The 14,034-nt window shown below is 39.9% G+C and overlaps 1 protein-coding gene and 1 long non-coding RNA gene across 3 annotated transcripts in view; one reads left to right on the plus strand and one right to left on the minus strand.

The window, feature by feature from the left end:
- cfap299 (cilia and flagella associated protein 299) overlaps positions 1-13,819 on the plus strand; it is a 68,105-nt gene extending 54,286 nt beyond the window's left edge. The window contains exons 5-6 of the mRNA XM_055039481.1: positions 10,912-11,035; positions 12,906-13,819. Of these exons, the coding sequence (XP_054895456.1) occupies positions 10,912-11,035; positions 12,906-13,022 (241 nt within the window). The 3' untranslated portion in view covers positions 13,023-13,819. The remainder of the gene's footprint in view (positions 1-10,911; positions 11,036-12,905) is intronic.
- LOC129365932 (uncharacterized) overlaps positions 1-14,034 on the minus strand; it is a 46,182-nt gene that overhangs the window by 25,245 nt on the left and 6,903 nt on the right. The window lies entirely within an intron of this gene.

The raw sequence follows: 14,034 nt of genomic DNA on the forward strand, positions 1-14,034 counted from the left end.
AGAGGGAGCAGATGCTGGAGCTGCTGCCCACTCGGTGCACTAAACCTCCCACCGCAGGACTCTGAATCCCGTCCCTCCAACTCCTCCTCCTCCACAGCCACAAAGAACACAGAGCAGTGACACCAGCGCCAGCTCCTGCCTACACATCCCACCTCCATCAAGAAAGGGTGGATAGGTTCATGTCTCAATTCTACTTCCTCTTTTGACACTAAGGTTTATCTAATCTCTTGAATATGCTTTTCTTTTTTGCCTCAACTCCATAATTTATGACGGATTCTCACTAGCAGTTCCAGTTCTGGATCTATAATAAACAGCTGAAACCAAATATTAACATTGATGGAAAACACATGATTTTTTCCTCAGTGTTTGATATTAAATCAGACTAAACCTTTTCTGTTTTGAGTCATTTAGCATGAACTGTTTTTGTTCTATTTCCTGAATGACAGAAGAATGTGAGTTTATCTTTAAATTTAAAGTGCAAAGAAATGTCCATTCAAACATGTTAGGAATGACCAGATGATGACGTCATGACTTTGTAAGCATCTGATAGGTTAATTGACAAAATTTAAGCTCAACTGTAGGTGACAGATGTGTGGCAATGGTTAGGGTGGAGCTACTATCACACATTACAGTTCACTGACTGGGGACAGAAAAATGTAATTGCTTGTCATTAGCAATAAGCGTTTGGATTAAACTTGCTGGTGGTGGAAATGCTCTCCTGAATCAGACTATAAAACAGTCTGCACGTCCTTAAAAACAAATTTAATTCACGTACCTAAAATTAAGGCCTTAAAATGACTTAGATGCATTAATATATTAATCCCAGGTCGTCAATTTTGTTTTGGTTAAACTAATTTAGTATTTTCTTCTTTTTCTCGTTGGAGTTTTCTGACATTCAAACTTTTAAGTCACAAAGATTTTTGTTGATTTCTGTGACCCATGATAATTAGCTAGCTAGCTTTTTGCATCTATCATGGGTAAGTGCAAATTTGCAGTTTGCAGGATGACGTTCATCTTTGCCACAGGTTCACTTCTGTTGCCAACCCATGTTGATTCTGTACCATGTAAAATATGCAGTTTTCTTTTGTACATTTCTGTTGAGATACCGGTCTTCAATTTATTTCATAATGGTCTTAAGTATGTCTTAAAAAGTCTAAAATTTAAGTTGATGAAACCTGCAGAAACCATAAAATAGCACGCTGAGCTGCAGCAGCCCATGCCGTACCGCTCAGTGGAAACAAAGCATAACCAAACTCTCCAAGCTCATCGTGTTCCTTAAACAAGTCAAACCTTTTTGACCATATCCTGTTTGAAGTGTTCACTATCATTAAGGCAAACCATTCCCATGTTTGTTGTAGCAACAAACTTTGTTTTTTGTGGGTTCAAACTTTTTCTTGGCTGGTGCTAACCTGATCAGTTAAATACGAAATGATCAGAATAGGTTTGCTGAGGTCACAGGTCAACAACAGAAACCCAGACGTCCCTCTCCCCATCGACACACTCCTGGTCATTCTAGGGCACATGTGTCAAACTCAAGGCCCGGGGCCAAATCCGGCCCGCCGTAGCTTTTTATGTGGCCCTCCACAGACTACACTACACACTAAGTGTGATTAAATATTATATTATCAATCATATCAATGCAGTTTTTATCTGTTTACTGCCAATTTATATCAATCAATCCCTCCAGTTTCTTGAGAATTTAGTTGATGTATGATTATAGTCCATGATTTATACAGCGAGTAAATAAAAAGTCTTATTCATTTTTAGTTCCTGAAGGGACTAAAAAGATGTTCAAAAATATTATGTAATTTTAAGAATTTATTGACATATTAACAGTTTGTGAACAGGTTTTATCAACATGTTCTAGCACAACCGGCCCTTTGAGAGCCTTCATGATTTTGATTTGGCCCAAAACGAAAATGAGTTTGACACACCTGTACTAGGGAAACCAAAGTGTTTTTAAATGTCTTGCCGTACTGACAGATTATTTCACTTTTTTTGGTCTACGCTCTAGTGTGAATATGTTAGTATGCTGGAAATAAGAAAACTATTAAAAGTTACTTTTCGGCAAGATATAGGAACTCATTTTAAATGAGTAATTCCTTAATTTTGAAATAAAAAGTATTAGTACCACTGGGACATTATTTCCACTGGTACTAGGACTTTTTTTTTTATCAATATTGAGGAATTATTGCCTTAAAGCAAGCTCTTATGTCTTTCTGAAAAGTTGCTTGTTAGCTAGTTTTGTCTTATTTCATATTTGTGCTTGAAAGTCGACCAGAAGTTCATGGTTCGTGTTTTTGCAGTGTGAGGTCTTGAACCATGACTAATTAACTGCCAGATCTTCAGCTCTGTGCACGCAGCTTCCTGCCACTCCAGATGTGCCTATAGCATCTCTGATGTCTAATGTTCACCAGCAAAATGACCATCTGTTTATGCACTGCCTGCTCTGCTCCTCCGGCTCTTCATCTTTCCCTCTCTTTGGTCCCACTGTTTAGTCAACCCTTGCCTTATCGTTATTATTTCGACAAATGTTTCCGATTTAGCCAACTTATTGAAAAGCTGTTAAGTATAATTAAATTCTGAACGGGCTGCCAACTTTGTGCGCATTTGACAACAGACAGAGCCGCTGCATGTGAAGGCTCAGCTCGCTCATGCCTGTTCTGGAGCCAAACCCACGTTGCCTCCACGCTCTGCCTCTGCAGTGCACCTGTGCGTCTGGCTTCGCTTTCCGCTATGAAAATATTTGCTCTGCTGTCCCGTTTTATTAAGTTTCAATACAAAAGAGAAGCTGTTCCAGCTCCAGTTGTGATCTGGCGAGCCCGGTTTCAGGTTATTGTGACCGAGCTTGAACATGGGGGCCGTTTTTTCGTTTTATCACGGTACAGATCGCCAACTCCATAAATATTTGCTGGTAAGCCGGAACGCATGTCATCTCTGTTAGCCTTCACACATGGCACGCACGTTCTTCTGTCTGGGTCCTTGGGGTTAAATCGTGTTGTACTGTTTGTTCTCAGAGCTGATATGTTTGGATAGATTTATGCAGCGTTTTCCAGCATCAAGGCTTTTCTGTTTGTCGTGTTTGTATAATTTGGTCCTGATATCAGAAATTGTTATTTCATAGAAAAGCTTGTAAAATGTCAAGGACTGTTATTAATGCATCTTTCCATCAAAGTCTACACATACGAATCCAGACATGATATGTCTTGAAGCCTTGTCATCTGTGTATTTCAAGGCAAACAGCGTTTGACCTTTAACCTCTCTCAGTCAGAGCACCATTAGCCTCCAGAGGGACAGTCGCTACCACCCGGCTGTCTCGCGACTCTCTAATGCGTCTGTCATCAGTGCATGAACTGCATCTATTCAGAGCCAAACGACAGAAAAAATCAACTCCAGAGACAAATCTCAGTAATGACGAAACATGAATCCGACTATGTTATTCTGTGGTTGGAAGCAGCTGTGTATATTTTAGATATTCTAAATATATATGCAGTTGAAACCAGATATTTACAGAAACTTCATAAAAAGACATGTAACCCTTTTCCCCTCGCTCTCTGACATTAAATCAAACTAAATGTTTCCGGTTTTATGTCAGTCAGGATTGTCAAAATGATTCCTGTTGGCTGAAAGTAAAAACTCAGAAGTTTACATAATGTGAATGTGTCTTTAACAAACACAGCGCTTCCTTCTAAAGGTTTTATTGACTCTAGCTTTCTTTATTAGAAAGTGCTAAGACAGGAAAGTATGTAATGAGAGGAAAGACCTGCACCAGGAAGGGATTCGAACCTGCGACGGCAGACGAAGGCCCCTTTATGTAGGTTGTGCTCAACTCCTGCACCACAGCAACACCGACACGACACTTTGAGTTACATCAGTTTCTTCATAATTATTGATTAGGGATTTTTTTTTATTTTGGATATCTGAAATACTGGTGAAGTGACATTTCCTGTTTTATCTAAAGTTTCCTCTAGAGCTTTTCATTTCTTCCTTTACTTTCATATTTAAGCAGTTAAAATTCAATTCCAAAATACTTTATTGATAGATTACAATTTGCAAATGCACTAATTCTTGGAGACATATCCAAGAGCTGCATACGACACCTGAGGATGTCATTCAATGTTTTAGGCCAAAATCCACAAAATATCCAATAATAATAAATATGTCAGTCTTCAATTCCAACTGAATCTGAATGTCCAGGTGCTGTTGCTGTAGGGAGGGTTCATAGTTTCTGAGCCTCAGCGTTTGAGTTCCGCTCTTTGTTTGATGCGTTTCTGTTGCCCTCTTCAATCTTTGGCCTTCAGCTCACAACAGAGCAGCACCAGGCCCCCCGAGCGGGCGAGTGTGAACAATGTTCACTTCAAAACTTCATCTGAGATGGGCTGATGGCACCTTTAACAGTACGTGCTTCTGTTTTACAGGGTGTCTGCACATCCTTAACAGGCCTTAATTCATCTATGGAAAATTAAGGCCTTAAAATGACTTAAATTCATTTTTTTTAAAAGTAAGTTCGCTTTAAATACATTAACCACAGGTCTTAAATTTGGCATGATTCATATGTAATATGTATATGTAATTTTTGCGTTCCATGACTCAATGTGATTGAAGCTATCAGTTACTAGCTGCTAATACAATGTCGTTAGCTCATTAGCTTTTCTGCATCTCTCTCTATAGGTGCAAATTTATTGCCAGTTGTCTGGATGATGTTGAGCTTTGTTATCGACTCGGTTTTCCTTGTGTACAACTTTGCCTATTCTTTTATTACACTACATTCAATTCAAGTATTCTCCCCCAACCATTCCCTAGATTTATTGATTTTTCTGTCTTAAATCTAACTCAAGGCGGCATAAAAAAAAGGTCTTGCAAAGTCTTAAATTTTAAGATGTTTTACTGTTAAAAATTTACTTCAGAAATAAACTTTGTACAGTGGAAACTAAGATGGTGTTTACTCTGATGAAATATACGATCCACTGCTCATGATCCAGCTCTTATTGACGTTCATCTGGAAATGAGCACCTAGAGATAACAATAGAGCTGAGCATGGTAACTATGGAAAGTGTAAGAGTAGAGCACACATGTCACACAGTCAAGGTAAACGCATGGGGAAGCCGGAACCCATGCTGTGAAAACCGTCACAGTTTCCACCAAATCCAGGTTCTCAGACTTTTACTGGTCCATGTGTCTGGGTGTGGTGCCATCCAGCTGCTCGAGCTTTCTTCGTCACCGACTGGGAAGCGAGCTGCCTTTGCGACCATTCACATAGTACAGTAGGGGAAGTGGGTCCAATAAAACGTGTCCAAATAGGAGAGCAACAAAATCTCTCTTTTTTTTTATGTTCAGCCGTAAGAGATCTCACATCTTAAAAATATCTTACATCTCACTCTTGCAAATGTAGGCGGGTCACCGTGGAATAAAAGTGGCTTACCAAAAAAATGTTAATTGTCACATGGTATTCCTGTAGAAATAGCCCCCACAGCTCTGTCAGAGCTAATCCAGGAAGAGAAGAAGGATGTATATGTCTGAAAGTAAAAGTTCAGACGACATAATTTCCATCCGAGTTTTAGGGAAAAGAAAACGGATTGACTTGTGTTTCAGAAGTGGGGCAGCAGCAGTCTATTCTGACCACGCTTTACCCAGATCTGTTGGCATCTGGGCCAGAATACCAGGCCTCCGGTCTTGTCAAACCTTATAATTTTATGCATCAGTGTATTTCCTTGCATGGCTGCGACTGCTTGGGAGCAGACAGGGAATGTGTTTCCTGGAGAGGAAACTGACGGCTGGCAGGAAGTGCTGACCGATGACTAAAGCACCAGAATCTGTTTGGTGTCACATTTTCTGGAATCTGAAGCGCAAGGTAAAGGCAGTCAGACCCTTTGGTGCTTCTTGGACCCACTTTGATTGGATTTAGTGATTTATGTGTTGGCCTGTAAATAGAAAGGAGGATATCCTCTTTGTTGTGAGAAATTATTTTTACTTTCTGTGCCTAAAGTTTGAACTGAACATGGAAAGAAAACTTTTCAGTTTTCTGCTCCATCTTCTTGGAATCAGTTGCAGAAATACAGAAACTTAAAAGGATCTGTTGTCACTAAATGCTTCTAGGGCTGTTCTTATTGATTTTGAGAATGAATCATCTGTCTGTTAATGTTTCCACAGAGGAATCCTTTAATTGATTTACGACGGCGTTAACGTTTTCTGCTTTTTCTGCGACGCTGCCGGTCTTGGCCAGGATTCTTTCGCAAGAGATTTTGAATCTCAATTGGGTTTTTTCTCTGAATGAAATAAATGTTAAATAAAAATAAAGTGGGTCTATGACAAAAAAACAAACAAAACACAAACACTAAAGCCATTTAACTTAGTTTCTATTCAACACCAAAAATCTGTGTATTTTCTCCAGTCACAGCACTAAACGTTTCAGAGCAGAATACGTTGCATCATAATGGATGTAAGAAAACAGCCACCAACAGTCAACATATACCAGGATTGGCTAAAAATAATTTTAATAACTAAAAAAAATTAAATAGAATTTAACTGACTCTCCTGCTACTAAACATAAGTCTGACAAAAAACTTTGACAATATTGCATTTACTAATTTTTTTTAATTATGTCTGAGTGTCAAGGCTGCCACAGTTTCAACAGCAGATGTCACTAGTTAGAAATGAATATCATTGCTTCACAAGGCTTCATTTGGCCAGCACTATAATTAAGTATTTTAAATTTTAATCAAATAACAACCTTGCAGATCAACATAGATGTTTTTACTTTTAGGAGATCAGTGTTTAGGTCTCCTAAACACAAAGAACTTCAAATCAAACTGTGTGCAGAGAACCCAACCGAATCAAGAGCAATGCAAACCAGCAACATGAGAAACACAGGACTTATATAGTGAGGAAGAAACACCTAAATGGATGCAGGTGTGATAATTACAAATCAAGACCATGTGTGGCAGGAGGTCAGCAGAACGAGACTGAGTCTACAAAATAAAATCCATAAAGTGGCAGCGACGATAGAAAATGAAAGTCGTTTAAACTCAGCCAGAGCACAACTGAAGCCGACATCAAACCAAAACAATAAAAACAGCAAATTAAATCAAATCTACAGACAGTGGACGTAATCCAGACTCACATAAATAAAAACGTCCTGCCTGGATACCAGAACTGAGCTCAGACCTGACCCATTTTCAGAGCTAATTCAGCAGACCGCTTTGCAAAATATTTATTTACATTTCCTAAAATTGCTTAGTGTGAGGCAGGGAGGTTTTGGAAAGCCGCAGGAGTATGTGATGTATTCCTTGGACCAAATCTCTTCTTGTAATTTGTAGCTATGAAGTTTAATATTTTACTTGGAGAAAACCTTTTTTATGTCTCAGATGCAGATAAGCATTTATGGACAGGTTTTAATGTGTCACAGCAGATTTTACTTCTTAAATAAACACAACTACAGAAGACCAAAGACAGTTTCTGAAATTTAAACCAAGTCCCTTAAAAGTCTTTTTTGGGTTTTTTTTTTACATCATATGTTGTTTTTTTTATTTATGTATATTTATTCAGAATGTTTATCCATACAAAATCTACATCCGGTGAACAATATTTTTCCTGTCTTTTTTTTTTCTCCTTCAAAAATAAAACCCACTCTCTCCATGTAGCAACATCGTCATAAAAACTGGAAAAATCCCAGTTTATCATCTTCACTTATGACATCTGACCTGCAGAAGTCAGAATGTTTTTTTGAAGGGTTTTCCTCCATAGTTACTTCAGTTCAAATTAAAAAATACAACTGTAATACTAAAGAAACACTTTAATTTAAATTCATCTACTGTAGTTTCTCACCTAGAGTAAATGAAAAACTTATGTGGCTGATTTCTCTAAATCATCCACATAAGCATGTGAAAATAAATAACATAAAATTGAATGTTTGTTGATCAAATATAACATCTGGATTCTAAGAAATATACTTAAGTTAAAGGGAATGTTTCAGGTTTCTACAATTTATCCTGTTGGAATGTTTTAACAATCACAAAATTTATAACGTTTCAGAGCAGAGAACAGTAAGGGAAATGTAAATGTTTTCATGCATTTGTTTATGCTAAATCAGTATAACAAAGAAGAAGCTTTTCACCTCAGCCTGACCTTCTTTAACATTAATTTACTGTTTTTTTTTTTAAACAAAGTTAAAATAATTTTCAAGACTTTTGTCTTTAGGTTTCTCATTACCTGCCAAGAGGAATGGAGTCCAGGCCCTCAGAGGGAACAACGCAGAGTTCAAAACCTGCTATAATGAGATGTTTTCACCTCCAAACCTGAATCATATTTCATGTCAACAAAGACGGAAGATCTGCCAATTCCACGGCTGAAGAATGCGAACCTGAGGTTGTTTCTCAACAAAAGAACAAAAACAAACCTTTCGATCTGAAATCATCAAAAACATCCAGGATATTTTACATCTCTGTCAAAAAGAGAAACATATTTATTAATATTCTTGTCCCTTTAGAAACATGGTTTCTCCTCCTGAGGAGCGAGAAGCTGAGCGACTTGAATCGGATGCTGTGAATTAATCAGTCATTTATTCTGGAATTGAAGCCATTCTTTGGTTTCACTTGCTGATTAGTCACAGCTTCAGCCTGGATTTGGTGCCCTGCACATGGAATTGGAAACAGCTTTTTAACCTCTTGACCTCTGATAAAGAATATCTGAGTGACGGCTGTTTTCCTTTGTTTTAATCAGCTCATGAATGTTCCCTCAGTGGAGATTACTGCTCTGTGGTTTATGCTCTTCTTCTGGGTTCATCCATCGTTTCTTTCTAATAAATCCAAAAGAGTTGTGCAAAATATATTATTTACAGTGGGACCTTTTTAAATATTTTTATTCAAATTGGCAGATTTCTCCTCACAAAATCCTATTTCTATTGATACTGATGCATCTTAAAACCGTAAAGCAGAGCTGTGTTACAATAGAACGATATGTTCTGTTTTGGTATGATTCTCTTAAAATTAAATTCATGGTTATGTTCTTTGGAATGCACTGCCGTTCAAAGGTCATGTCTTTAGATCTAACTGCACTGGAGCCAAACTTTTTCTTAAATAAATCAGAAAAAATGCACCAAACAGAAATGTTTAGACATTTCTTATCTTCAGTTTTGCAAAGCTCTGACCTACACATACAGATTGACTGTAAACAATAAACAACAAAACACTTTACTTTCTTTATTCCAGATAAGCAATAAATTTAACAGTAAATTAAAAAATTTAATTAATCCCAGCACTATGTCCCACTACGTAACTGAAAAATGACAAATTTGTCCACACAGCAAAAATGCAAAACATTCACCACATCAAGAGATGTTTTGTACTCCACAACATCAATAAAATAGTTTTAGGACATCTTATCTCTTTGAATCCAAATAAGCTGCTACTGGCCACGCCCCTTAATGCGACATTTACACTCACATGTGAAAATGGCTGCCTACAGATGCACAATTATACAACTTTGAAAAGCAGGAGTGAAGTCTCCTGCACAACCAACATGAATGTAGCAAGTGGCTTCTGGACGTTAAGTTAACAACAAAGCACTTGTCTTTTCCAGCAGCCATTGTACATTGTACAGCAGTAAAACCAGCTGACCAGTTATGCTGGGTGTGTGTGTGTTTGTGTGTAGGTGTGTGTGTGTGTGTGTGTGGAGGGGGGGGTAGGTGTGTGGGGGGGGGGTAGGTGTGTGTGTGTGTGTGTGTGTGAAGAGCTGACGGGTCACCCAGTTGGACAACTGTTTCTCCCGCTACTACTGCGTTCACACCAATGATGTAATGATGACAAAACCTTCATACAAACACGACGTTTCAATACCGTCGATCTCTGATCAGCTGCAGACCTTTATCCTCTTTTACATTTTTCAGACTCCAGTTTTGAAAATGGAGTAAAGTTTATTCCATCATCTGAATGCTCTGTGTAAAGCTGCTTTCTGCATCTTCCCCACTGACAACTTTTAACATTGTTTTCGAATTATTTCCCACCAAATCGCTATGACTGCAGTGCATTTAATAGCAACAATCATCAAATCTAGCGTATGGCAGACCCAAAAATCTTGTCCTCCAGGTAAGAGATATTTACTGTTTATTTTGGGACAAATTGCGACAAACCCACTGAATTGAATGACAGGTGCCACCATATCAATTGAACAAGTGCGCGTGCTTGACATTCAAAGTGCGTAACAGAGGTGACAAAACATCCCAGGGACCCCCTCAAAAATGAATCCGATGCCGCTGACATGACAGTGTAGTGAATTGTACAGTGGATCCTGAAAGAGGATCTTTTATACAAAATCTATATTTTGCATGTTTTTGTACTTCCATTTAGTAAAAACAACACAAGCTCTTCAAAATCCCACCCAGACAGTGTTTGGCAATATGTTAAAGTTTTTGGTGTCTCGAAAATCTGTTTCAAAAACTTCCTGATTACTGAGTCCCACAGCACCGTTACCTAGCAACTCACGCTGACTCCGGACCGGATCAGAGTCAAAGCCTTTTTTCAGACGTCAGACTGGTTCCTGATCCCAACCCGACTCGAAGCTGCTGCATGTGCGTAAACCTTCGGGCGACGGTTCTGATCTGGAGTCTTAGATTTGGTCCCGATCAGTGCTGGAGGTTTTATTTGTACCTCTGTCTGCGTAAGAACACAGAGAGATGTCAGTCACGGATTGTCAGAGTTGTGTGCAGTCTGTAAATGTCTGGTGGGACCAGTGGACGGGCTGGACAGAGCAGGGCCGTAAAGTGGCCCCCTGCCTCCACCTGTTCCGGCGCCTATGGTCATGGTCGGTTAAGAGAAGAAGATGATTGCAGAGATCTTCAGACCCAGCTGGCAGCATCGTTTTTCTTCATTTAAAACCTTCCTGAAAGACTCAGTTGTATCCCCGTTTCCTTCACAGCTACTACAACTGGAAGACACAGACATCCACCTCCAACTCCAGCCCCAACTTTGAGGTGACTTATGATGACCCAAACGGACTTCTCTTTAAGAGCAAGAGGGACAAAACGATGCTGAATCCTCGGGTAAGAATTGTTTCTCTGCTGCTTTGCTTCTGGGCCTCAGGCAGCCATAATCAGACCCAGCCACCTGCTGCATGGCTGTAAAAATGTTTCTGGGAAGTAAAAGTTCTTATCAGATCCAGTTTGCTTCCAGGCACACTTTGTCTTTAAAGCTAGTGTTATATCTAACAGAGCATGTTACCGTGACGGTTCTATATTATCTCACTGGCCCTGAGTTTTAGGCACTGAAGCTTTTTAACAAGCTGCAGATATCAGCTGGAGAAGCCGACAGCGACGAAGGAATCATATTTGCTTTCCACCTGCACACGGAGCGAAGGGTCAAGAGGTGGAGGCAGGTGCTTCCTCCAGGCTCTGCTTCTGGCGGAGGCCTTTGCAGAATAACGGCCCACTGGGACGGCTCTTATTTTCCCTCCTGCCTCCTTCTTTGCTGGGGGTAAGAAAGCAGTTGGTGGGGCCGAACTATTTTGAAACTGCAGACAGAGCTGTGGGGACTGCGTTTTTGAGGCCAAAATGGCAGCACAGTGTTCTAGCTGCGGTCGAGCCCCGCCCCGACCAGCCGTCTATTAAAAACACAAGCGATGGAAGGCGCAGGAAGCCAGGGACATCAAACCACCCGCGTGTCCAGAAACGCAGCGCAGCTCAGCCCTGAAGCGTCCAGCTTTTAACCCTCCGTCTGCAGCTCCGTCTTTACAGTTCACGCTGCAAAATCACAAAACTGAGACAAGCACGTTTGGTCTAGTTTCTAGTGCAAATATCTTGGTGCAGTTAAAATAAGACAAAATGAACTTACAGGCAACTTTTCAGCATGATATAGGAGCTTGTTTTAAGTAATAAATTCCTTCATATTGGTAAAGGCATACTTGTTCCTCAGGCAAATTATTTCACTGATATCAAGACATGTTCTACATTAGTATGAAAAAAATGTTCTGCCTTACAGGAAATATACTCATGAGTTAGCTTTGTCTAAGATACTAGGATATTTAAACTAGAAACAAGACAAAAATAATTGGTGATATTTTGAGTTTTTGAAGTGCAGGCTAAATCCGACCCACTTTGTTTTTCTGCCTTTGCTAAACCACGACCGCTTGTTCTCTTGCAGCAGAAATGTGGTTGATGGTGAAGGGGTTCTCTTATCTCTGTGGTTCATTTGGTTTGACCGGAAAAAGAAGCTGAAAGAAAAGTTTTCCTTAGATGATGTGAGCATCAGTAAAACATTTTGGTTTCCCGATCATGTGGAGGTTTGCCGTTTACCAGAGTTTCCGACTCCGCCGATGAAGTCATTTTTCGTCGTCTGTTTCGCCTTTGATCGCCTCAGTCATCACGACACCCACAGGAGTGTTTGAGGTAAACGTGTAGATTGGGTGTGATGGCTGACAATGAATGAGTCCCATGACACAGATGGTCTGAGAGGAAACGCTTCCAGCTGCCTGTGGTTTCACGTGGATGGATCCGTGGATGCATGCTTATAAAAACCTGAGCTGGTTTTAGGTCAAGACTTTGACTAGGCCATTTCAACACACGGATATGCTTTGATGCAAATCCTTCATAATGGACCTCCTCCTTCTATTCTTGCAGCTGTTAATTTAAACCCAAACCAAACACTTTCTCTGTCAGAGATTGTTTTTGGATCAAATCAAAGGATATGACTCCCTGTGCTTTCAGCATCTCTTATGTGAAGTTTGTCGCTGGTTTCTCAATTTTTATTTTTTTGTGTTTGTATGATATAAAGCACTTTGAACTGCATTGTTGCTGAAATGTTCCAAATAAATAATACAGAACTTGTCTCAATAAGAACATCCTTCAAGTTCATAAAACTCACTGATCTGCTTTGTCCAAATGAAGCCACTTTTAAACGCGTGTTGTTTGGTTTCAGTCCGGGTCCAGAGGGGACTCCAGAGGGGACTCCAGAGGGGACTCCAGCGGGACGCTCCTCCAGTCGGACCTCTACCTCCACGTCGTGCTGTACGACCACAGTGTGAGAACGTTCTGACCCGCTGACGTCGACACAGCCGTGCAATCTGGCGCGCAACGCAGAGCGCTGAAAGTCTCTAATTTAGCTGCAGCTGCATCATCATAGTTTACAAACTCTTTCCCTCGTATCACGCATGCCATCAGGGTGGAGGTGCCGCTGCGGCGACTTCAGACAGACAATTCCCAGAGGAAGACGTGGACAGACTGGAGTGACAGACAGAGTTTCCTTAAGCTTAGACTGGAACTTACATATTCTGTTGGCTGCAAAGTTTCCTTTAGTAGCCAGAATCGCCTCCTCAACCCCAGGTCCATCCACTGTTGGGGCCAACATGATTTTGGGTCGTTTGTCTAAACAAATGAAAGGCGTAAGAGCTTTGAAAGATGATGGGGGCAGCTCTTATGTCCTCCCCCAGGCTGCGGTAGCTCCAATTGGACTGGAATAGTGGGTAATGGGCTTAAAGCATTCCTTGTGTTCCCAGATGGAAGGACGCTAGGCCGGACATCAAAGCTCTCCATCACTCCCATATCAGTCATTGTCTGACAGATTTTAATGCACCATAACTCTACAAATAATCCCATTTGAAAACCTGTTTGAAACTTGAAGAAGTTTAATTTTTGTCATTAATACTGAAACAGATGGTGGGAATCACACCAGTAATATTATCTCTGGCCATAAGATGATGACATATAACAGGGCTTTTGTGTTTTCTTCTTTCATATGTGTTCAGTCTGAAGATGAATCTTGGCAGTTCAACTTGTTTTCCAAACTGGTCCCTTGCTTTCTATTTGTGTTTATTTCTGAATACTTGAAGGGAATAAAAGCTTCACAATCAAAACTATAATGATTGTATTTTATATATATATATATTTAATAGAAATCCAAAAATATGATGATGTGCATTTTAATCCCCAAAAACAAAATCTAGTGCATTTCCTTCAGAAGTCACATAATCATCAAACATAGTTCACCTCTGTGCATAATTCAGTCTCTGTACCTGCAGCTGTCCTGTGAAGTTACACAAACCACAAAG

Source organism: Poeciliopsis prolifica, unplaced genomic scaffold (assembly GCF_027474105.1).
Source record: "Poeciliopsis prolifica strain line A6 unplaced genomic scaffold, Auburn_PproV2 SCAFFOLD014, whole genome shotgun sequence".
Classification (NCBI taxonomy): Eukaryota; Metazoa; Chordata; class Actinopteri; order Cyprinodontiformes; family Poeciliidae; genus Poeciliopsis; species Poeciliopsis prolifica.